The sequence below is a fragment of the Phacochoerus africanus genome, chromosome 1, assembly GCF_016906955.1.
Source record: "Phacochoerus africanus isolate WHEZ1 chromosome 1, ROS_Pafr_v1, whole genome shotgun sequence".
NCBI classification, from domain to species: domain Eukaryota; kingdom Metazoa; phylum Chordata; class Mammalia; order Artiodactyla; family Suidae; genus Phacochoerus; species Phacochoerus africanus.
Window position 1 is genome coordinate 113,289,372 of NC_062544.1, and position 22,588 is coordinate 113,311,959.

At 54.5% G+C, this 22,588-nt stretch overlaps 1 protein-coding gene across 1 annotated transcript in view; it reads right to left on the bottom strand.

Moving 5' to 3' along the window:
* The window catches only part of CACNA2D2 (calcium voltage-gated channel auxiliary subunit alpha2delta 2), a 144,645-nt gene extending 130,431 nt beyond the window's left edge, over window positions 1-14,214 (bottom strand). The window contains exon 1 of the mRNA XM_047775225.1: window positions 13,998-14,214. Within this exon, the coding sequence (XP_047631181.1) occupies window positions 13,998-14,212 (215 nt within the window). The 5' untranslated portion in view covers window positions 14,213-14,214. The remainder of the gene's footprint in view (window positions 1-13,997) is intronic.
* Window positions 14,215-22,588: the final 8,374 nt, after the last annotated feature.

A 22,588-nucleotide genomic window follows, 5' to 3' on the forward strand; every position in this document is an offset into this window, starting at 1 on the left:
CTAGCGGTTGAATCAGAGCTGCCGCTGCAGGCTTATGCCACAGCCACAGCAATGCTGGATCAGAGTTGCATTTGTGGCCGCAGCTCACAGCAATGCCAGATCCTTAACCTGCTGAGTGAGGCTAGGGGTCGAACTGGCATCCTCATGGATACTAACTGGGTTTGTTTCCACTGAGCCACAATGGGAACTCCAAAGTCATGCTAATTTAATGACCCCGTCTGGCCTGGCCCCCTCTGCCCTCTGACCTCCTCTCTTCCCACTCTCCCCTTCTCCTCCAGCTCTAACCACATTGCACCTGAGGGAATTTGCACTGGGCTGCTCCCCTGCTTGGAACACTCTTCTCCAGACACCTATTTTTAAATTTAAAATTTTGCTTTTTTAGGGCCATACCTGTGGCATATAGGAACTTTTGGGCTAGGGGTCGAATCAGAGCTGCAGTTGCCAGCCTACACCACAGACACGGCAACACCAGATCCGAGCATTTCCACAATCTATGCCACAGCCTGTGGCAATGCTGGATCCTTAACCCACGAGTGAGGCCAGGGATTGAACCTGCATCCTGATGGATACTAGCTGAGTTTGTAACCCACTGAGCCACAATAGGAAGTCCCTCTCCTTCTAGGTTTTGCTCAAATGTTTTAGTGAGGCCCACTCTGACCAGTTCCCTCTAGTTAAACACTCCCCCAATTCATCCTGTTTCTTCTCCATGACATTTGCCACTTTCCAACACAGTATGTCCTCTATCTACATCACCTCTCCAGACTATTGTCTGCCTGTCCGTCAGTGTCTGGAACATGGCAGATGCTCCTGAGTATGCAGAGAATGAATGAATGGCAGGCTGTGGTGAGTGTCTATGGAAGGAACGAATGTGCTCAAGGGGGAGGCACTGACTGGAAGCGGATGAACTGAGTGAGAGCCTCAGGCAGCATCAGGATTTCTCTGAGCACAGCCTGTGTGGCCAAACTATGGGCTGCCCCACAGCCATGTGGCCCCCTTGCACTGACCTGTGGGCCACCCCTACCCTGGCATTCAATCTGCCCTGTGCTCACAACCACAAAATATAGGGAATATGATCCCATTTTAAAGATAATAAGACTGAGGCACAAAATGACTCATGGTCACGCATGGGGCTCTTTTTATGACCCCTACTTCCTCTCCTTCTCAAGCCCCATTCCCTGGACCAGGCTTTCTAGTAGGCAGCAGGAAGACAGAGTTGAGGCTGACAAAGCCTGTGGCTCCAGGTCCCTCTAGATGGTGATATCCCCACCCTTCTCCATTTTAGAGTAATGGCATCCTCCATATGCCACCAGTCTGGAAATCGCCTGTGAAATACATTTCCCCCAGTGCTAGCTAGGGAACCACGTAAATCACTTGGTTTAACGGCCTCTGGGATTGTTCCCCACCAACTCCTCCCCAGCCACTCTGTGCCAGGGAATGTGGGGCCGGAGGGCACTAGGTAAGTGGGGCCCCAGTCATGATCTGTGGGCAGCCCAGGGCATCCCGGTGCCAGGAGGCACACTGCAGGGGTGCAGTGGCCTCAGGAGCATGTCAGCAGGAGAGGGATGGGGCTTGCCTGAAGCTTCGGGACCTAGAGCCGGATCCATGTGGGCAAGCCTGTCCCTAACCCCACCCCTACCCTTTGTCCTTGTCCCCCTAGCAATGGCTTACCCTCAGAGGAAGGTGGGTCCTGGTGCTTTCCTTGGGGACCCCATGGCTCTGACTGGGGGAATTCCAAGCCGAGGGCCTTGGAATGGCTGGGAACTCTGAGAAGGCCTGTCAGAATCTGATCTGAGTGGAAGCCCCACACCCACCTCCACCAGCCCACCAGGGACTATGTCTCATCACCCCTTAGATGCTGCCTAGCACCAGCCATGCATGGTTATTATTATTCAGCCTCAGTTCTATTTCTTCCTCACTGACGATCTCCACCACAGACTGAGAGCAGCCCCAGCACACAGCTGGGGTGTGGGGAGAGGGCTCTGGTGGGGCTGTCGGGAGGCAGGTCCTGAAACATGGGTGGGCGTGGAGCAGTCAGCAGGGTAGATGACCATGAGCACATGTCAACACAGAGGGGCAGACGGGAAGGAGTAGGGCAGCCAGCTGGGGAGGCCTGGTGATCTCCCTGGAACAGGCTGCAGACTCTGGCCACTGGTCACAGGCATCTAGGAATAGCTGCCCCCCAACAGATACCCCAGCCAGAGACTCCCTAGAAGCAGTATGCTGGCCCCCACCCCTTTTTCTGAAGGCCTTGGTTCTCCTTGCTGGCAGAGTAGGGGAGGGGTCCTGTGTTTCCCTTCCTATTCCCTATGGTCTTTCTACCTTGGCTCACTGGGGCGGCTCTGGGAAAATGCTGATGCCCAAGCCCTGTCCCACCCAATTAAATAATGGAGCCCCATGGAGCCCTGGTCCCCCACCTTCACCTCTTTTGCCAGGGCAGCCCTTGGGGGCAGCCCCTGGGCTGGGGCAACACATGTAAGAGAGCTACAGGAGGGTGTGTGGCATGGCCTCTGCCCTATTGTACCAGCAAAGCAAGGGCCATTAGGGGCTCTATCCCAGAACATGTAAAAGCTGCTCCAGTTTCCAGAGACATAACCAGCTTGGCCTGCAGACACCTATGCTGACTATCTGTTCAGCAAGCATTTTTTGAGCACTTGGTGTGCGCTAGACTGGAGCTTCAGCCAAGGACAGGTGGCTGTGATCCCCGCTCTTCTGAGGCACACAGCCTGGAAGGGGAGGCAGCAGGTCTACAGCAGGACAAGAATAGAGGAGACCTTGGTGGGGGAAGGGGTGCTAAGAAGTCTCTGATCCACACGGGGAAGTCAGGGGAGGCTTCAAGGAACAGTGACTTCCAGTCACCAAGGGACTAAGTATTAAGGGACAGGCAGAAGTCAGCCAGACCACAGGTGGGTCCTGCTTGGGGCTAGCAGAGCCCTTTGCAGCCCATCCAACCTTTCCTCTGCTTATTTTATGCTCAGTGCATACTAGGTGCTTGTTAAACCCCCGTGGAAAGGGATGGCTGCTTCTACTTGGTTTTGAGGGCACAGATCCCCTCCTGTACCTAGTTCATGCCCATCAGAAGCAGCCCCCTCAGCCCAGGGTCTTCACAGCACCAGCTGATGGGGCAGGACAGAGCTGCCAGCTATGCAGATGGGGTGACAAGGGAGCATCATCATCAGCTACAGAAGGATCCATCACTCTGGAGGGTCTGGGGAATGATGAAGACCCTGAGTCTGGGAGGAAGAGGGCAGGTGGTCTGCCAAGACTTCCAGAGTAGCTAGACAGGGGCCAGGGCTAGGGTGGGGTAGGAGGAAATTGAGACAAGAGGGGCAGAGGGACAGGTATGGTGGATAAATGTAGGCATGTAGGGAACCCTGAGGATCCTGTGGTCAGGAGGCTGCCTGGAGGAGGTAAGCTACAGAAGGGCTGTGTGTGGCAGTGGCTGAATGCTTAGACCCAAGTGCCAGCACATGAATCCTGCCTCTACCACTCATCTTCTGTGCAATTTCAGCACACCTTAGCTCTGCTGAGCCTCAATCTTTCTTGTCTGTTAAATGGGAATAAAAATGGACTAATTTTATTGGATAGCATATGTAAAATACAGCACCCAGAGCCCAGCTCATAGTGATTGATGATATGGTTAAAATTACTTCTGTTACAGAGTTCCCATGGTGGCTCAGCAGTAATGAACACAACTAGTACCCATGAGGACGCAGGTTCCATCCCTACCCTTGCTCAGTGGGTTAAGGATCCAGCGTTGCTGTGAGCTGTGGTGTAGGTCACAGACATGGCTTGGATTCCACGTTGCTGTGGCTGTGGAATAGGCTGGCAGCTATAGCTCCAATTTGACCCCTAGCCTAGGAACTTCCATATGCCGAGGGGGAGGCCCTAAAAAGACTAAAGGAAAACTACTTTTTTTTTTTTTTTACAAATGTTTCCTTGAACATGGACACTCTTCCTTTTCTTCTCCTCCTACCTTCTTCTTCTTTCGGGCCTTTTGTCTTTGATCCTGAAGCAGATCCTGCCTCCCCATTCTTCATCATTCGCCATTTTCTTGCTAACAAAATCCAAGGCTGCAAGAATCTCTCCCGCCTCCAACCCCAAGGTGACTCCATCCTTAGCTCAAGCGTAAATCTTGATTAGCTTGAGCGAATCACAATACATATTCCCAACTGGTTTAGAGTGTACATGTGACCCAGTGCTACCCAATGAGCTGTGAGGGGAAGGTGGCTTGGGGCTTCTGGGTGAGGGATCCTAGCCTCCCTTTAAGAACCCAGAGAAAATAGCTCTCTTATTCTTAATGTCTGGTACATGGAATGTCTGGAGCTGTGGCAGCTGTCTTGTTGCCATGAGAGAACTCAGCCAAGGCCAGACAGCCACACAAACTCAGTAAGGCCAGCCAGGCAGAAGGCAGGTGAGGACTTGGTCCTCAATGACAGCCTATATGCACCCACCTCTGGACTCCCTGTCAGAGGGCCTAACCATGATGAAAAAAATTAACATGCAGCGGTTGCCAAGGTATGTACAGAAGCAGCCTCTTTTCCTTGCAGCCATTCCTTGGACTTGGCTTTTGAGAAGTTAATAGTCAGCTCAATGTCTACTCCTGGAAAGCCTCTGCAAACTGGGCACAGAACTGGTGGGGAGGCACAGGGTTGCAGGAGAGGCCCACAAGGGTTAGGGAAACAGAAGAAGATATTGGTCTGGAAGGCTACTTGACCCAGTACTCAGGCTGAGCAGGCCAGCCTGGTAGAGGAACATGGTCAGAAGAGGGAGAGGCCAGAGCTCCTACTAGGATCTACAAGTGGCTCAGCCTGGCTGAAGTCTGGATAGTCACAGAGCTAGTGGCCAGAAACCAGAGCTAGCCCGGGCCTTGAATGCTAGGTGAGAAGTGGGGCTCTGCCCATGGCAGGCTTCTTGGGTGCAAGGTCAGAGCTAACCCTCAATGACAGGCACTGCCGCAAGCCTGGCAGGTCCAGGCAAGGAAGGGAGGACTCCTGGGCTCTCACCACACCCACCCTGACCTCAGCTCACAGGGAGAAAGGAGAAACATCCATCTGTGAGAGCCCTCCACACAGAGGTCTGTTCTGCTATATCATTTCTGTGTGTGTGTGTGTGTGTGTGTGTGTTCTTAGGGCTGCACCTGTGGCATATGGAGGTTCCCAGGATAGGGATCGAATTGGAGCTGTAGCTGCCGGCCTACACCACAGCCACAGCCATGCCAGTTCCCAGCCACGTCTGCGACCAAAACCACAGCTCACAGCAATGCTGGATCCTTAACCTACTGAGCGAGGCCAGGGACCGAACCTACATCCTGATGATGTTAGATTCATTTCTGCTGAGCCACGACAGAAACTCCATCATTTCTTTTTTCTAATAAATGAAGTTGGGGGCAGGGCTGAGGTGGATTGTTTTGCTGTTTGTTGGAACCGGTGGCAGCACCAGACCTGACCTTTAAGGCTTCAAATGCAGCATTTCAGGCGGCGCCAGAGGGAGGAGAATATGGGCTGAGCAGGGAAATTATCAAGCCTAAAATGCCACATCAGGCTGGAAACTAGAAGAGAGCAGGGGCCCCTAGCCATCTCAGGTACATTCCGGCCTGTTCATGCCCACCCAGTAACAAAACTATCCTTTCCAAGGGTTCCCTGAAGCCTCTCTGACTCTAAAATGGCACAAGGGCACCAAGATCTGCCCCAGAGACACACCAGGAGCTGAGGCCCCACACCTCAGGCACCTTGCTCTGTGAGGTTTGTCAAAGGAGGCCTCAATTTGCTCCTGCGTCTCATGCCAGGGATGTTTTTATTTAAGAGAACTAGCTGTACATCATAGTGCAAGGACAGCTGAAGCGGGACAGCCTGGGTGGGGGGACTGGGCCCTGACTACAGAGTGTATGTAGCCAGCAAAAATGTGGGGCCTGAAGGCTCCTTTCTGCCATCCAGACATTCATTTCCATGTCTGTTCAATGGAGGTTTTTGGGGGCCCAGGAGCTTCTGTGGCTGGGATATTCCTTCCCAAATCACAGATCCAGGCAAGGCCTATTATCATCCAAGGAGATGGTCGTCCCCAGGCTCCTTGCCCCTGGTAAGAATCCTCACTGGCCCTGTAGGTGCCCAAGCCCTGCGTAGACACTTCTGCCCTAGGCAGAAGCCCTCTCTCAAGATGCCTAGGATGCAGGGCCATCCCAGCACTGACAGCACACAGGCACTGAGAGTGCCAGGAAAGCAAAGCTTATGGTTCTCTTAGGCATCAGAAACCATCATCTCAGGGCCCACAAAGCCCAAGGGGCAGCACCCAGCATAGGGCACTCAGACAGCCTTGTTTATGAAGACCCAGTAGGCAAAAATTCATTCTTGAAAGATGAGCTCTGCTGGAGGTGTCCCAAATAGAGGCACATACAGGCATCATCAAGCCAAAGCTTTTATACCCAAATCATGGCTGCAGCTGACTGTACCAATGTCAGACTAGGAGTAAGAACCCCAAACCTACAACAGATGCTTCAAGGGATGCCAGTCTCCCTCCTTGCAATGTGCAAACGAGAAGCACCCACTCCAAGTGGGAAAAACACCAGGCCAAGGTCACACAGCAAGGATTTCCATTTTGCCTAAGCCCCGACCTCCATGCCTACCCTCCAGATTCCACATAGGAAGGGCTGTGAGCAAAGATGCTTCGCTTCACAAAGGACTCACCAATTTTCTCAGAGTCCCAAGTCCTCCAGTGCATCTAAATACCATTCCATTTGCAAAAATTTGAATTACAAGGACACAGCCTCTGTGTATTTCTTTTGCAGACTGTCACTGAGCCAGTTGGTAGATGATCAAACTTCCCAGCTCAGCCTTAACTCAGGCTGTTCTTATAAAAGTTTGCAAAACACTGGTCCTAACAAGCAGGCAGCTTTATTTCCCACTGCCAGCATTTGCCCAGCCAAGCCCTGGCATTAACCTCAAAGATGGGTGCAGAAGTTGGGCAGTAGGAAAGCTTCCTGGGTGCAGAGATAAACCGTACATGTGCCCACACATACATACGCATGCACACACACACAAGCACACACCCAAATTTGCATTCATAGGCACACACCAACATGTGTGCATATACACACGCATGTACAAATACAAAACCTGCACATATACATGCAAACAACATGCAAGCACACACACAGGCACACACATTCACGTGCACCCACACAAGCACATCTTCATAAACAAATGGACACTCACATGTGAACATACTCATCACATGTGAACAAACACATATAAGAGCAGAGACATACAGACACTTTCGTACACAAGCTTCCATGTGCACATAGGCCAAGGCAAGGGCTAAGCACAGAAGGAAGGACCCAGAAACCACAATGGTGTCACAGGTGCTGGTAGGGCCTGGCCAGGCAGTATGCGCTATAGGTGATGGGACAGGTGCCTGGCACTTGGAGATAGGTCCGGCTGGACTGAGAACACTCAAAGACCCAGTCAGAATCCACATGTCCTTGTCATATGCACTCCCTGCAGCCAGGCCCATCCCTCATGACCTTTCACACCCCAACTCAATGAGACAGTGCAATCAAGGGAATCCTGTTTTACAAATGAGGCCCCAAGACTCAAACAGGCTGAGGAGGTTCTCAAGGTCACACAGCTGGTGAAAGGTGTGGCAGAGTCTCTGTGTATGTTAAGAGGAGACTCATTCATAAGGATTTGTTCATCAGGGAAGGAAGGCACCAAGGCGGGAACAAGGGGCTGAGGGTCTAAGGGGGGCAGGGTAGAGGGGCAGAGGAGGTGACTTCTCCCACCTCTCATCCACCCCTTTCCCCTCTGCTTAACGAGTCATTTCCAAGGTAGGGAAACATGGTTAATAATCAGCAGCAAAGACTGCCTGTGCCTCTCCTTCTCTGCTAAACAATTAGCCTGATCAGAGCTCAAAGTGGGTCAGTCTGAGAAGCAGATTCCTACACCCAAGGTGTGGCCAGAGGCCAGTATAGGAGGTGCAGGCACCTCACACTGGGGGAGATGGGGCTCATCTGGGCCAGGGTCAGGCCTCACCCCTCAGCTAGAACAGAGTGTGGAGAGGAATAGGAAGACCTTGAACCTGTCTTCATAGGGCACTGCAATGTCAGAGTCAGAAGGGCCATGGAAGAGAGGAAACTGAGGCCCAGTGGGTGGAGGAGACTGACCAAGGTCACCACCACACAAGCTAGCCAGCTGAGAGGATTGGGTTGGGTCTGCCTTTGACAGAGGCCCACCCAGGACCAGACCAATCCAAAATGGGGACCCCCCCCAGGTCTCCCCATGAAGATTTCTCACAATGTAATCCCAGCTAGCCAGGGTTTCCTGCTGTGTAAGGCCCAATCCCTCACAAACTCAGTCACCAGCCCTGGCAGTAGCCAGTGGCCCAGCAGGGTGGACTAGCCCTAGGAGGAGGGAAACAGGTGGTCTGTGAGCAGGACCAGGGCCAGGGACACCAAATCAATGGCCTGAATCTCACAGTGGTAGGGCAGGGCTTGGATGAGTGCTGCCCCCAGCTTCAGCCTGCATAAGGTCAGGCTCAGACTGTGTGGCCCTAAATGACAGCATCATTGAGTCCCTTGCAAGCCCCGCAGGAACATCTCAATCCACATGGTCATGATCACCTGTACCAACAACTCCCTCCTCTTAGCCACAGGCAGCTCAGGAGGCTCTCCAGGTTACACAGGACAGGAGAGGGAGGGGAAGGGAAAAAAAAGCAAAAACCACACATACACCTCCCTCTGGGAATAAGAATATTGATTCTGTAGCTTCTTATTTAGGCAGTAGGCACCAGGAAAAAAGAAAAAGAAAAAACCAACCTGACACGAAAAGAAGCTCCCAGTTGGCTGAAGGGATGCAGCCAGCAGTGGGAAAGCCCCCCACCCAAAACTTTAGAGCCCTGTAGTCTCTGGTCTCCCTCCCTAAGCCTGAGGCCCTGAGCCCTCACTTAAGGACAAGGTCGTCAGTTCCCAAGGCAGACCTCAAATATGGAAGCCCACAAAGACAGAACCAGGGGGATGCTGGAAGGGAAAGGAGAAAGAAAGATACTATCACCACCCCCTGCCCACAGAGAGCACTACCCTCCAGGCAGGGCACATGCTACATGCTTGCCTGCTTTGACTCCCAAACCTCTAGCTGCCCCTTGAATAGTTTCCTAGCAAAGAGAGCCCTGGTACTCCAGCCCCTCAGGCCCTACTTGTCTACACAGGATGAAAACCCAGGCATCTATAAGGTTCAAGTCCTTTGAAGTCCCCTCGAGCATGAAAAAACTGTTATAGCACTAGAGGACCCAGCCTCAGGTTTCCATGAACGACGCCCCTGACCTTTCTCTCCGAATCATACTGGAATCTGGAGGGGGAGATGGCTTCTCAGAATCTCGAGATGAAGTCCCTCTTGCCCACCCCTCCACGCCAGGCACATATAGCCCATGACCCGAAGCCTCGGAGAAGGGAAAATCCTGGGCTGGGAAGGACTCTGTGATTACCTGTGTACTATGTAGGAAGAGATGGAAGCAGGCACAGGAGCCATAAGCATTAGGCTGGCAGGGCAACAAAAAAGGCCCCCTCAGGGTCTTCTGAGGGCAGAGCAGGACAGAAAAGGACAGAGCAAGAAAAGTTACAGTTAGGAGCCTAGGCTTGCCTCACATGTCTTAGGCTTCTTCATTTTCTTCCCAAGACCCAGGTTTTGAGTCCCTACCCCCAACTTCCTGGGTCCACTGCCTAGATATGCCCATCCTCTGGCAGGTCAGCTAAGTGTCTGACAGATTAGTCTTCTTCCTGCCCTGTCCTAGTAGCTGTGGGGCTTTGGGCAGGCCTTTCATCTTTCTGAATCTCAGTCTCTTTGTCTGTGGAATGGGCATGACCATGGGGTCTGAGGTCAAGGGCATAATGTGGATAAGGGACCTGGCCTGAGGTCAGTGAGGGGAGGTCACCATTAATTCTGGTGACATCCCCCACTATAGTCAAGTTGGACTTCTGAGAATGAGAGAGCAAGGCGGCCCAGTGCTTGTTCTCACAGAGCTGATATTCCATGCAGGTAGGTACAATATGAGCTAGTGGCCTCTAGAAGGTGTGGGTATGAGATCCCGAAGGAAGGATCTAAACCCCTGAGAAAAGCAGGCAGTGATGAAGAGAGAACATAAGCAAAGCAGAGAGACAGGAGGCACTCAGCCCATGGGAACGATATGAAAAGATCGGTGGGTGGGTGCCCATCAGGCTGTAGGATCAGGGGCTGATGTTAATGTTATCAATAGCTGCCATGGCTCCCACCTAGGAAACCCTCCCTGCCTGCCAGAGGTGACACCCGTTTCCATTCTCACCACCAAACTCTTAAGCAGATTCTGTTATCTTAGTTGGGGAAACAGAGCTAAGGTCATCCCAAAGGAGAGGGTCAGCTCTGGAGAACAAAGTTTGGACCAGCAGGGTCTACATCTGACACCCACCATGGCCCCAAACTGCCTCCTCACAGGAGCTGGCAGGGTCCACCTGCACACGGGCAGAGGGGAAAAGGAGGTACTGAGGGAGGAAGTGCTCACTCCACACGTGAGTCAGTCTCTCCTTGGAGACACCAGCGTGACTGAGAGTCTGGAGGGCGACTCACTCGCACACTATGAGGGGGCTCATCTTAAAGCGGGTTTCTCCCTTTTCAGGGGCCAGTCTGACAGAGGTGTCCCAATACCAGGTGGGCCCTGGGGGGGACAGCAGCCAAGGGTCTCCCCCAGTCCTCAACACTAGGAAGGATGTGAGCCAGTGGTAGCGGCAGCAGGGTCTCCCCCAGTCCTCAACACTAGGATGGATGCGGCAGCAGGCTGTGAAGCCTCTCCCCCTCCTTCTTCCTGCAAAAGGTGTTGGTAGGTAGTTGGGGAAATGCGGGACCCAGATGTGCAATGTTGCCTCCCTAATAGGGAGAGCTACAGGGAGGTGAAGACGTGGGCTTGGAGGCCCAGACAGACACACGTCACCCACCATTAGCCATAGCTAGACTGATGCATGCCCCATCCTGGGCCCTTGGGAAAAGGAGCATGTACTCAGGCTGTCATTAATTTGCTAGGGGACCCAGACCCCTTGGTTCCCCATCCACCAACCCACATCCAGAGGAAGGGAGGTGCTGGCCAGCACCATCACCGGGGAAGAGTGGGGCTAAAAGAGTGCAGCCAGCTGGGCAGCTCAACGAGGACTCCATGGAGCAGGGGACAGAGAAACCCAGGGATGCCAGAGAAAAAGGGACAGAGGTCCAAAAGAGATGACAAAAGAGGCGGGCAGGGTGGGGTGGACACAGAGAGATGAGAGGGATAGGCAAGGAAGTGGGGGGAACAGGTGGGAGAAAAGATGAGAGATAGAGGGCAGGGGAGAGGGAAGGTGACTGACAGGACTGGGAAAGGAAAGACACAGCAGAGGCAAAGCAGTGAGGGCTGCCCCTCAGTCAGCGGCAAACAGGAAACTGGAGGAAGCAGGTGAAACGGAGAATGTGTATTCTGACTCCATCTCCCCCTACCTCACTCTAGACACACAAGCGCATGTATGCACACATATGTGCTTGTGCATATCTGGCCTCCTTCTTGTTTGAAATCCTGATCCAGGTCCAGGTGGGATGAGAGTGCCCCCGAACCAAATTCCTGTCCTCCCTCCAGCTGTAACGCCTCTGCCCTCCTCCATCCAGCAGCAGCCTGGGTTTGCTTTGCCTGGTGGGTAGACAGTCACGCTGCCAGAGCTATTACAGAAATAATGGCTACCAGACCCCAAACCCACACTTGCTTAAAACCTAGCAGCTTGCAAAGCTGTGCCTTGTCGCACTGCCAGACACTAACGAAGAAATGACTTTCCTGTCAAGGGCCCTCTCCACTGAGGGGTCATCACCCTAATGCCAGGAGGCAGAGGGTCCCACCTCAGAAAGCCACCTGTACCTGTATCATATCCCATCCTAGCCTGGCCATGCTAACCCAGGAGAGTTCAGGGAGGCCATTGCCCCCCCCCCCCCCAGCAGCCCCAGGGCTGCAGCCTCAGCCTTTCACGTTAGCGTTAGCACAACAAAAGTCTCAACTCCAACTAAGCCTGGTCCTGCAGTGGAAGGAGGGGAGGGACCCTCACTCAATTCCCTCCCCTTCCTCCCTCCAAGGATCAATGAGCGTCTGCATCTGCGGGACCAGGGCGGCTGAAGGGCGCTGGCTGTCACCGCCAGCCCTGTGTGTCGTCGCAACATTAGTCACCTCCCTCTGGACCCTCAGAGCTGCACAGCCCCCACCCCACCCCCACTCTCATTTTCTAATTACGGTTTGCAAGACATGTCCCAAACCCTCAAATTAGCTCCAACTATATCGACAAGAGAAGAGCGTCCAGCTGGAAATGTGCCGCTGCCATCATACCCGCCTCACCATCTTCTGGCTGGGGACAGAAGGACAGGTGTCCACTCTGGTCAGGGTCTCTCGAATGCAAAATTTGTGCATTGCAGCCACCTAACCCACCGCAGGTTGCAAGGAGAGAGAATGAGGTGGGAAGAGGTGAAAAGAGACGTCCACTTAAACCTTCACTCAAAGAGCTACAAAATGGCAAGGGAAAAAATAACTGTTTCTTGGCTTTGAGGAAAAAGAACAACAAAAAATCCTGCTTTTGCTCTTTCTAAACATTGTGGCTTAAGTCCATTTTCATCACAGCAAATGAAAGACAATAACACACTCTCAAGCCCTAAACTTCCATATGATTCTCTTCTCCCTGTGCACACTCCACACAAACACACACACACACAGGAAAAACCCAGACGGTTGACAGAGGACACGTCCGTGCGGCACCTGTAATTTGCCTACTGATCACCCGCCTGAGCACAACGAGGCTGTTTGAGGAGAGAGATGATAAGACAGAGAGAGACTCAGGCAGTGCCTTTCCTGAGTTTGTTTTTCCCTCATTTGGGAGAACCAGGGGTTCCTTCCCTTGGGCAGAACTGGTCTAATGACGCAGAGCCAGCCTTTTCCCTTCCCCGAGGCCAGACCCTTCCCCTTGGCCACTAGCAGCCTAGCTACCCATTTCCCGAAACCCCAGCGTGGCCAATGGTGCAGGAGTCCAGAGACAGGTGGCTCCTCAGAGACAGACAACAGCACAGTGTTCACTGTGCCCCAAAGCCAGTGGGGTGTCTGGGCACTGACATAAAGCTGGGTCATGGTGCCCACACAAACAGCTGCTGTCCTAAAGGCCACATGCACTGAACACCCATTCCCAGCTCCAGACACATCTGGCCAAGCTCACCCACAGGATGCCTGAGTTTTCAGGCTCTTCGGGAGGGAGAGACGGAGAACCAGCAAAAGCTGGCCAGGGCCAGGAGATGCTATTACCCTGTTGACAGCAGCAGGGTCAGGAGGGGGTCCTCCCTGTCATTCACCTTCTGCTCCCACCCTGGCACCTTCACCTCCCAATTGACCTCTCCAGGGGAACCCTTCCCCCAGGTGCAGTGGCGGGGGCAAAAACAGGGACACTGACCCCTTCTGTGGCACTGGCCGAACAGGAAGGTGCTCACATCCTCTGCATCCACCCTCTCCTTCAAAGGAAAATGCCAAGGAAGACAGGTGTAGGAGGGGCCCCCCACGTCTGGATCTAAAGCGCCAGGTTTCTAGCCGGGAGGAAACATGGGGCAGACTCGGGGCTCCGACTCCGCGGCCAGGCAGTTGTCACCGGCAGCCCCGTCACCCAACCCCAGGTTCCCCTCTCACCCAGACGGCGGCAAGGGAATCAGCTGGCAAGCTCGGACCCCCTACTCCAACCCGAGGCTTGAAGATCCTGCTCTGCCCGGTGTGGGGGGTGAGGGGGAGAAGGGGCACCGCAGGGAAGTTTCTCGACGCAGCCAGAAGCTCCGGGACCCCGGCTGCCCGCCCTCTAGGCTTGGGGCCTCTGCCCCCGGGTGCAGCCGGCAATGAGACCCAGGCCCCCGACCCGGCGCGATGTGCTGGGAGGAACCGGCGCTGGCTGAGGGCTAGAAGGGGCACCGAGCTCGCCCGGGGTCCCGCGGCCGGCCGAGGCCACTTACGTGTGCTGCTGAGGGAAGCTGTAGGCAGAGGCGCCGGGGGCGGCGAGCAGCGGCAGCAGCAGCAGCGGAGGCAGTAGCAGCGACAGAGGGCGCGGGGGCCCGGCCGCCCGGCGGCAGGCGCTGGGGCCGGGCCGGGGGCCACGGCCAGGCAGAGAGCGCGCGGTCCGTGCTGGGCTGGGCCGAGAGGCGCCGCAGGTCCGAGCCGGCACCGCCATGTTTCCATTCAAGATGCGGCGCCGCGGGGAGGGCGAGTGGGGGGGCGGCGGCGGCGGCGGCGGCGGCGGCGGGTTGGAGGGGGGGGCGACGGCGGGCGGCAATCGGCCTCTCCTTCACCTCCGCCTTCTTCGCGCTGGGCCTCGGGGGCTGCCCAAGCCGCAGCGCCTCTGCGGGTTGCGCGCTGAGATGTCTCTGCCGCGCTGCCTCGAAGCGCTCTGAGCGCTGGGTCCCGGACAAGCGCTCAAATAGCGGCCGCCGCCAACCTGCCGGCGCCTCCCTCCCTCCCTCTCTCTCTCTGGCCGGCCCGCCCCCGCGCGCCGCCGCGGCGGCCACGCGCCCGCCGGTGCCTGCGCGCCCCTCGTCTCCGCGCCGCCCGGAGTCTGCCCTGCTGGCCTGCGTGGCCGAGCCGAGCCTGGGTGCGCGCGTCCTGCGCCCCAGCCTTGGTCGGAGTTCCCAATGTGCGCACGTGTCCAACGCTCGGACCGGGTTGTTCTTATCTGCAACACCTGCGGGAAGAGTCCCGGGCCCCCGAGGCTCAGGGAAGGTGCAGGTGTGACCATTCTTCGGGCTCGACCTTCAACAGGCGTAAGGCCTGGAATCACAGGTTTAATGGTGGAATGGCAGGTTTCAGCAGAGGCCAGAGTAGAGGGCAGGGGTGCTGAACCCACACAGCAGGGGCTCCAGCTGCCTTCAAGAGTCCTCGGGAAGAGGAGGAGGGGGCAGGACCTGAGTTCCCAGCCCCTGAGAGAAAAGTGTCTTTGCTCATCATCACCTGGATGAGCCCTGCCCTTCTCTCACCCCTGCACAATCCAATCATTTCTGTCTGGGAGGCTCCTGGCTCGTTTCTGCTGCCAGAATAAGGCTGGGCTGGTGTCAATTCTGACTCCGCAGCTTGTGGGCCTTTCAGAGCCTCAGTCTCCTCCCTTGTGAAAGCTTGTGTGGGTGTCCACCCCCGTTTCCAAGATGAAGTGAGAATGGGAGTGAATTGCTTGGTATATTTAAACATTCATGGCTGGGGGAGAGCATCCCTGGGATTCCCCTGAAGTTGCCCTGGGACCCTGCTCTGCCCCTGGTATGGTCAGGCTGGGAGAATGCTCCCTGCAAGCCTGGCACAGGGCAAGACTTCCTTAGCAGTAACCACCCAGAGATTCTGTGCCTAAGATGAATGAGGACAAGCAACCACCTGAGCAAGAGCCCCCACTTAAAGATATCTAGGTGAGTCTCCCACCGCCTACTCACAAGACAGCCTAAAGAGGATTTGCATTGAGGAAGAGTGGTGACACCTGGGCTGAAGAAGGCAGAGGGCAGGGACTGGAAATAGGGCACAGGACAACCTTTACTTGCTACTCAGTCCTGCCTGGGTTGTCGCATCGCTGCCCTTCCCTCACAACCCAGGGGGACAGCTTTGTAGTGTCCTCCTTCCCTGGTCTGAGTGGGTCTTCAGGGGCCAGACTTAGGATTGCTATAGGCCCAAAGGCTCTATAAGAGGAAGGCAGTACCCTGGGCCCCAAACCTCTGGTAAGCCTGGGGGCATAGTGAACAGGAAGTAGACTTTGGGAAGCCACGCCAAGCCAGCTCTGTGGGAGACAAGCAGGACCCTCACTGAGCCAGATACCCGATTACACCAGAGGCCCCCACCCCTACCTCTGGCAGGGCAGTCGTTCCAGCTGGACAGAGTGGGGAGAGTACTTCACAGGGGAGTCAACAAGCTTGAGCTAACCGAACCAGCCCCCTCCCAGACCCTCCTACTGACAGCTCTTTCTAGCACCTCTCTCTCTCCCATGCCCTATCTGTTTTCTGGAAAAATGCCTGTGCTCATGGGTCCAGGAAACCAGCACAAAGGCCATCACCTCTTTGGGGTTCCCTCTTGGGTTAGGTGGGCTCCTTCCCAAGGCTGACTTAAAGTGGAAGAATGAGAAATGTCAGGGGCAGCCTCTCTGCCCTTTGACACCAGGATGGCAGTACTATCCCCAAAGAGTGCCCAGGCTGCCAGGCACCTGCAACTGGGCTGGGTGCAGCAAGTGGGCATTGGTAACTGGGCATTTCACTTCCAGCCTCCACAGATGTGCACTTAATTGAGGCCTCTGGTGCCAAGGGAAAGGCAGGAGATTTGGGTTGACAGGCCGTTAAAAGAAGACAAATAGGGAGGGGAGGTAATTAAGAGTAAACAGGGGGTAAGGGTTTACACTCTTCGACTTCCAAGGCTCACAACATCTTGTGGCTCCAGCCACAGGATAAGATCATGGGAGGAAAAATCAAGGCTTCTCAGGGAAGAGGGGGACTTCCAGGGCAGGAATATTGACAGGTTTGACAGCAAAGTCTTGGGGCTATCCACCTGGCAAGAGGTGCCTGTGCTAGAAGATGTAGAGCAGTAGGGACAGGTAAAGCTGAGGCCAGCAGAGAGTGGCAGGAGATCTGGCAGGTGCCAGTTCTGCATGCAGGCTGAGGGGACGTCAGCTGGCAGGCCAGAAGAGGCTGTGTGCCAAGCAAGTCCTGAGGGATGAAGAAGCTCATCAGGAATGTCTGGGATATGGGACAGCAAGATCCCCACTTCAGCTGGCCCACCTTCAGGCTGCCTTCCCATCATCCTTTTGCTGCTCCATAAGCCAGTGGGCTGGATAGATCCTGGCTTTCTTAGGGTTTTACCCCTGCAGTTCCTTCTACCTGGAACACTCTCCCTCATCTCTACCACTTGAACTCAGACTGTTTATGAAGCCATAAATACCAAATACCACTTATGCCGGGAAACCTTGCTGGGCCTCCACTCAGTTAGACAGGCTTCCCCATCCCAGTATCTACTCTACTGCCCCCTCCCATCTGCCATGCACACATGTAGTGGCCTCTGCCTTAGGTTCAAAAAACCATCTGCACCCTGGACTCTTGCCAAGGTGGGACCTGAGTCTCTCTTGTCCCTGTCACCCCCTCAGGAATCCACACAGAGCCTGGCCATTGGGAGGACATAGAAGTGTGGATATACGCCTTTCGAGTGGTGTCTCCAGGAGCCTGAGGGTATGCCTACGAAGAGTGGTCTGGCCTGGGCATAAGGAATGTGGCATTAGATATCACATGTTGTATAAAGTCATTTTGCCTCTCTGAGCTTTTGTTTATTCGTCCGTATAATGGGAGACATGATACCCGCCTAGTCAGGAATGGTATGAAGACCCAAAACATGGAACACCCTAAGGGTAGGATTTGGAACTTAGCAAGAGCTTAATGAAGGGAAACCACAGAGAAACTCAGGCATCCCTGAGAAGTGCAGGTCCTACAGGCTGGCAGGCAGGAAGACTTTTGGGAAAAGAGGAGGGCTTCCAACTTAGCCTTGCAAGATGGATATTGTATATTAGGGAAGAAAGGACCTGCCTTCCTGAGGCCCATTGACCCAGCTCTGTCTCCACTCAGGTCAGGTGAAATGGCCTTAGCCTTGGCAGATGTCCTATTACCTGCCTCATCCAGCCCCCTCTGACGTACCTGTTCTCTGCCCACTTTGGGCTGGACTCTCTGGTTCCCAAATGCCCCCAATCAGGACACACTCAGGTATGGGCTGACTGCCAGTGCTTGCACCTGCAGGCTTATCCACTGGTTCCTTGGAGACATCCAGGAATGTGATGGTCCCACAAATGCCCTTGCCTGAGCATGGTGCAGATGCGCCTGGCCTCTAGGTGTAAACAGATGGGGACCTCACCTCCAAGAGTATCAAGAAGCCATTAAGGATCCTCTCCAAAACGACCAACCCACAGTCAGTTTTATTGTAATAAATGGAGGGGGCTGGAGTTGAACACTTTTAGGCAGTGTATAAGCTGTCACCATCTGCACACCAAAATTAGGACCAAGTCCCAGGCTATAGACATTGGAGCCTATAGGACCCTCTTGTTAGAGAGAAGGGGAAACTGAAGCCCAGAGAGGGGAGGAGACTTGCACAAGGCCACCCAGTGGCCAGTGCAGATCAGAACATGAAGTTTTGAATCTGGAGACCTGGGTTGTCATCCCAGATCTATCTCCCATTATCAAGCATGAAGCTAGTCAGAGACCCCAGATCCTGGGCTTTAGTGTTCCCATCCCTGCCTCCAACATCCAAGATGCTGAGAATCCAGCACGGGACTCCTGGGGAAAATCAGACCTCCTTGTACTGCAGTGGAACTTCTTGGCTAGACCTCTGTCATCATGAGGGTCACTGAACTCAGATTATTTAATGGAGAGAGGACACTAGTTAATCAGGTAGGACATGGCAGGTGTAACAGGCTCGATCCTTGTTCCCTTGGAGCTCTCCACTTAGGGGGAAAATATGATACACAGGATAAACACAGTGACTACTTTAAATCCGGCATAGTTGTGTCATGTGGGTGAAACAAAAAATGTGATCACTCAGTGCTGTGAGGCCTAGGTGGCAAGGGAACACTTGCTGGAGGAAGGGCCTTGAAACTGGCACAGAAGGACAGGGAGGGCTGGATGGATGAATGGCTGGAGGTGGGGGAAGGAGCATCCCTGGCAGTGGGTCTGAGCAAGCGCCTGAGGCAGGACTGGGCTGAATTTGTGCAGGAACAGTGAAGAGGCTGCCTGTCCAGGGACCAGCTTCTTCCTTGCTTCACCTCTTCACTAACCGAGAGAAAGGAACTCAGCTCCTAGGGGAGTCCCCATTAGAGGCAGGGAGACAATGGCATGTCTTCCCAGGCAGAGTGGGGCCAGGCCCAGCTCAGAGGTGAGGGTGAGAGCCAGAGGGTGGAGTTCCCGTCAAGGCTCAGTGGTTGGCGAACCCGACTAGCATCCATGAGGACATGGGTTCGATCCCTGGCTTTGCTCAGTGGGTTAGGGATCAGGTGTTGCCATGAGCTGTGGTGTGGGCCACAGATACGGCTCAGATCTTGTGTTGTTGTGACCATGGGTATGGCTGGCAGCTGCAGCTCCAATTCGACCCCTAGCCTGGGAACCTCCATATGCTGTGGGTGTGGCCCTAAAGAGACAAAAAGACCAAAAAAAAAAAAAAAAAGAAAAGAAAAGAAAAGGAGAAGAAGCCTGTTCACCACTGATCTAGTTCTCCAGGACCCGAGGTGCCCTCATACATGGAGAAGCACCATTGGCTGTGTGAGTTCAGGGAAGCATAGTGTCAGCTTCCAGGCCTCAGCTGCCTTACAAAGCTCGAGTTCTCCCAGCTCAGGCACGAGTGCCCAGCCAGACAGCCTTCTCCCACCAGGAGCCCCTGTCTTCATAGTTCCCATTCCAACCAGGATGGTCTTGAGTTTTCCTCAGAGAGCTCTGGTCCACCTGCTCATTTTACAGATGAGGAAGCTGAGGCTGAGAGAAGGGTAGGACTCGTCCTGGGGAGATAGTGAGCAAAATGACTCGGGCTCCAGACTGCGGTTGAGACTCTGTCCTCTGTGCTCCCTCCCGGGCACTGGGGCCCATAGAGTCCTCGGAAGCCACCTTGGGAGGAGCCTGACCTGAACACCTTCCCCAAGGGAGTGAGAGGCCCCTTGCTGCCTGCCCCCCCTGCCCCTTGTCCCACACACAGTGGTGTGTGTGGCACAGAGGCCCTGACGCTGGGTTGGCCGCCCTTCCCTGAGGCCTTCATCCCACTGTGGCAAGAGAAAATGAAGACAAATAAAAGAGAGAAATTCTCCCCTCAGAAGAACATTAGGTGTCTAAACGACTTCCAAATAAATAAAAGTCTCCTTGGAGCCCCCGGCCACCACTGACAGTGGCTCTAACTCTCCACAAGACATGTTTTTCTGCCTCCAGGTGGAAGTGAAGAGTGTCAGTGGTGGCTAAGTCAGGCTCTGAAGGAGGCGGCCTTCCATCACCGCCTAACGCCCCATCAGCGCCTCGGTGGAATGGCCACGGCAAATTGCCTCCTCTGATAGCCGCCCCTCCAGGCCCTCCGAGAGCGGAGAGGAACAGGCGCTGGCCTCCCCCACCGAGGTGGGGAAAGGGCTTCCTGGTCAGCTCCCGTCCCTGCCCAGTGCTGAGATCCAGTGGTCTGTAATTCTGGAAACCGACAGTCCCTACCTTGTTCATTTTGCAAATGAGGAAAGTGAAACACTGAGGGCTTTGGTGACTTGGTGAATGAAACCAGCAAGCCGGGGATGTGTCTCCTGAATGAGTTGGCTCTGTTCTCTGTGAGGGCAGAGCGAAAGATGTTTCCTGAGACGGGGATCTTCAAGGGCAGGTCCACACTTTACACCATTCACCTTCACTCCGCGACAGCAGAGGCAGCTGACATACTGATGGACATGAAACAGCAGGAGGGATCAAGGTCAGACCCCAGGAAGTACCTCCTTGAGCCATGGGCTGGGGAATCACCCTGAGAAAAATCCTCAAATCTGCTTCTGCTAAAAGTATCTCTTGGCTTTTGCCCATCAACCCTTTAGAGGATTATCCTCTGCTAGGTGGTTGAGGGGAAGACAGGACCTGGATTCACTATCACTTAATTTAACTGATGGTTGCTGTTCCTGTGAGGGGCAGTTAGTACTTCATTTGTCGAGCCTAGAAGACAGATGAGGCGAGGTGTTCTTTGATTACTGAAAGAAGTTGATGCTGTGGGAGATGGTGGCAGGGCCAGTCAGAGGAGAAACGTGTGATAAGAGGCTAGCAGGCCCAGAGGCTGCCTTGCCTCATCTTGGGGCGCTCCCCTTGAATACCTTGGACACCAGACGGGGAGCAGAAGGGAAGCCTCCTGCCAAGAACCAGACCAGCTTTCCCATTAGTACTGGGCATGGGTCTTTCCACACCCTGAACCAGAGCACCACTGCAGCCCTTGCTGCTCTGCCTTGGTTAGGGCCTTGAAGATCTCTGTGTGTCCAGGGCCTGAGGTGACATGGGGCAGGGAGCAGAGAGGAAGGAAGCATGGACTCCGCCCCCACTGGTTGGAGTAGCTTAGAGGTGAAGATCCTGGAGGATCCCCTCTCGGCCTGAAAATGTTATCCCCGCAGCCAGGCCATTAGGCTCAAACACAATCCACGTGCATTTACGATTCAGCTACTCCCCAGGCCCTGGGAGAAGAAGGGTATTTTCCAACTCAGTTCTTTATGAAATCTTTTTTGGCATTGACCCTAGGGGGAATGCATGAGCCACTAGGATCTGCTGAGGAAGGTCATGCTGGATTGGAGGCTACTTTGCTGCCTGGGGGTACAGGGGTAGCTGGAGACACTCAAGACACATGGGCCCACATTGGGCAGGCAGCAGGCACCTCCAGCTCCTCAGGCCACACAAAGGGGCAAAGCAGACAGGGCTGTTCCTCTCCCCAGCCCGGGTGGTAATGTGTTCCTTTCTCTCCTCTGCCAGCATGAAGGAGCACCAGGTTAGGCAAGTGGAGGGAGCGTCTAGTCTTAAGAAAAGGCACAGCCTGTGAGGTGGGGCAGGAAACAGGGGCAGGCATGTGAGGAGGGGGACAAGCAAGGCAGAGGCTAGCCTGGGGCTATTGTATCCCAGGTAGGGCTAGCTAAGGGAGAGACATCACTGCCCAGAAGGGTGGGATGGGGAAAGGGCAGTTGTTGAGGGCGTACATGGCCGTGGGGAACCATGGCTTACAAGAATTCAAGATCTCTTCCCAAATGGGCCCAGGGTCTAGGCAGGTTGGAAACAACCTGGATGTTCTCAAGATGATCAAGCCCTGGATTCGCTTTCAAAGGACAGCAGAACCTCTGTGGACCCCTCACTCTATTCTATAAATGGGTAAATTGAGCCTCAGTGATGCTCTGTGCTGGGCCTAAAGTCACCTAGTAAACAGTGACACCTCTGAGACCAGAACCCAGGCCTCTTGGATCCTTGCTCAGGGCCATCCATGGCACTCTCTTGTTGTCAGAGCTGGCCCATGTCCCCATGTGGGGTGTCTGTTTTCCACTTGCTGATTAGGGGCCAGCACTGTGGCCAGCAGAGCAAGGCAGGTACCAGGACAGATGCAGACAGCAGAGGGCCCCTCATTGGCCTAAAGACAGACCCTGGAGGTCTGGGAATTCCCAAGGCAGAGCCAAGCCCTCTCCCTGCAGAGTTAGGCTGTCAGAGGGCTTTGCTGAGCTCCAGGGAGGCAGAAGGGGATGCTTGGTGAGCAGCACCCAGGTAAGCCAGTGAGAGTCTGGAGGAGGTGGAGGAGGCTTCTGCCTGCTTATGTTTCCACCAGCTGGAAGGCCTCTCCCCTACACCTACTGCCACGGCCTCCCTGAGCCCAGTCTGGCAGCTCCAGAGCACCATCTTGCTGAGGTCTTAATTTCTAAATGAGCGAGGAGGAGCTTTGGAGAGGCAGAGGCGGATGGAGAGACTCGCTGAGAGAGACAAGAGAGACCTCGGGGAGGATCAGGATGTAGACTCAGCAGTTTGCAATGAGCCACTCAGGTCTTGCCTGAAAATCCAAGCCAGCTGCCATCGGGTAGCTGGGAGCAGGCCAT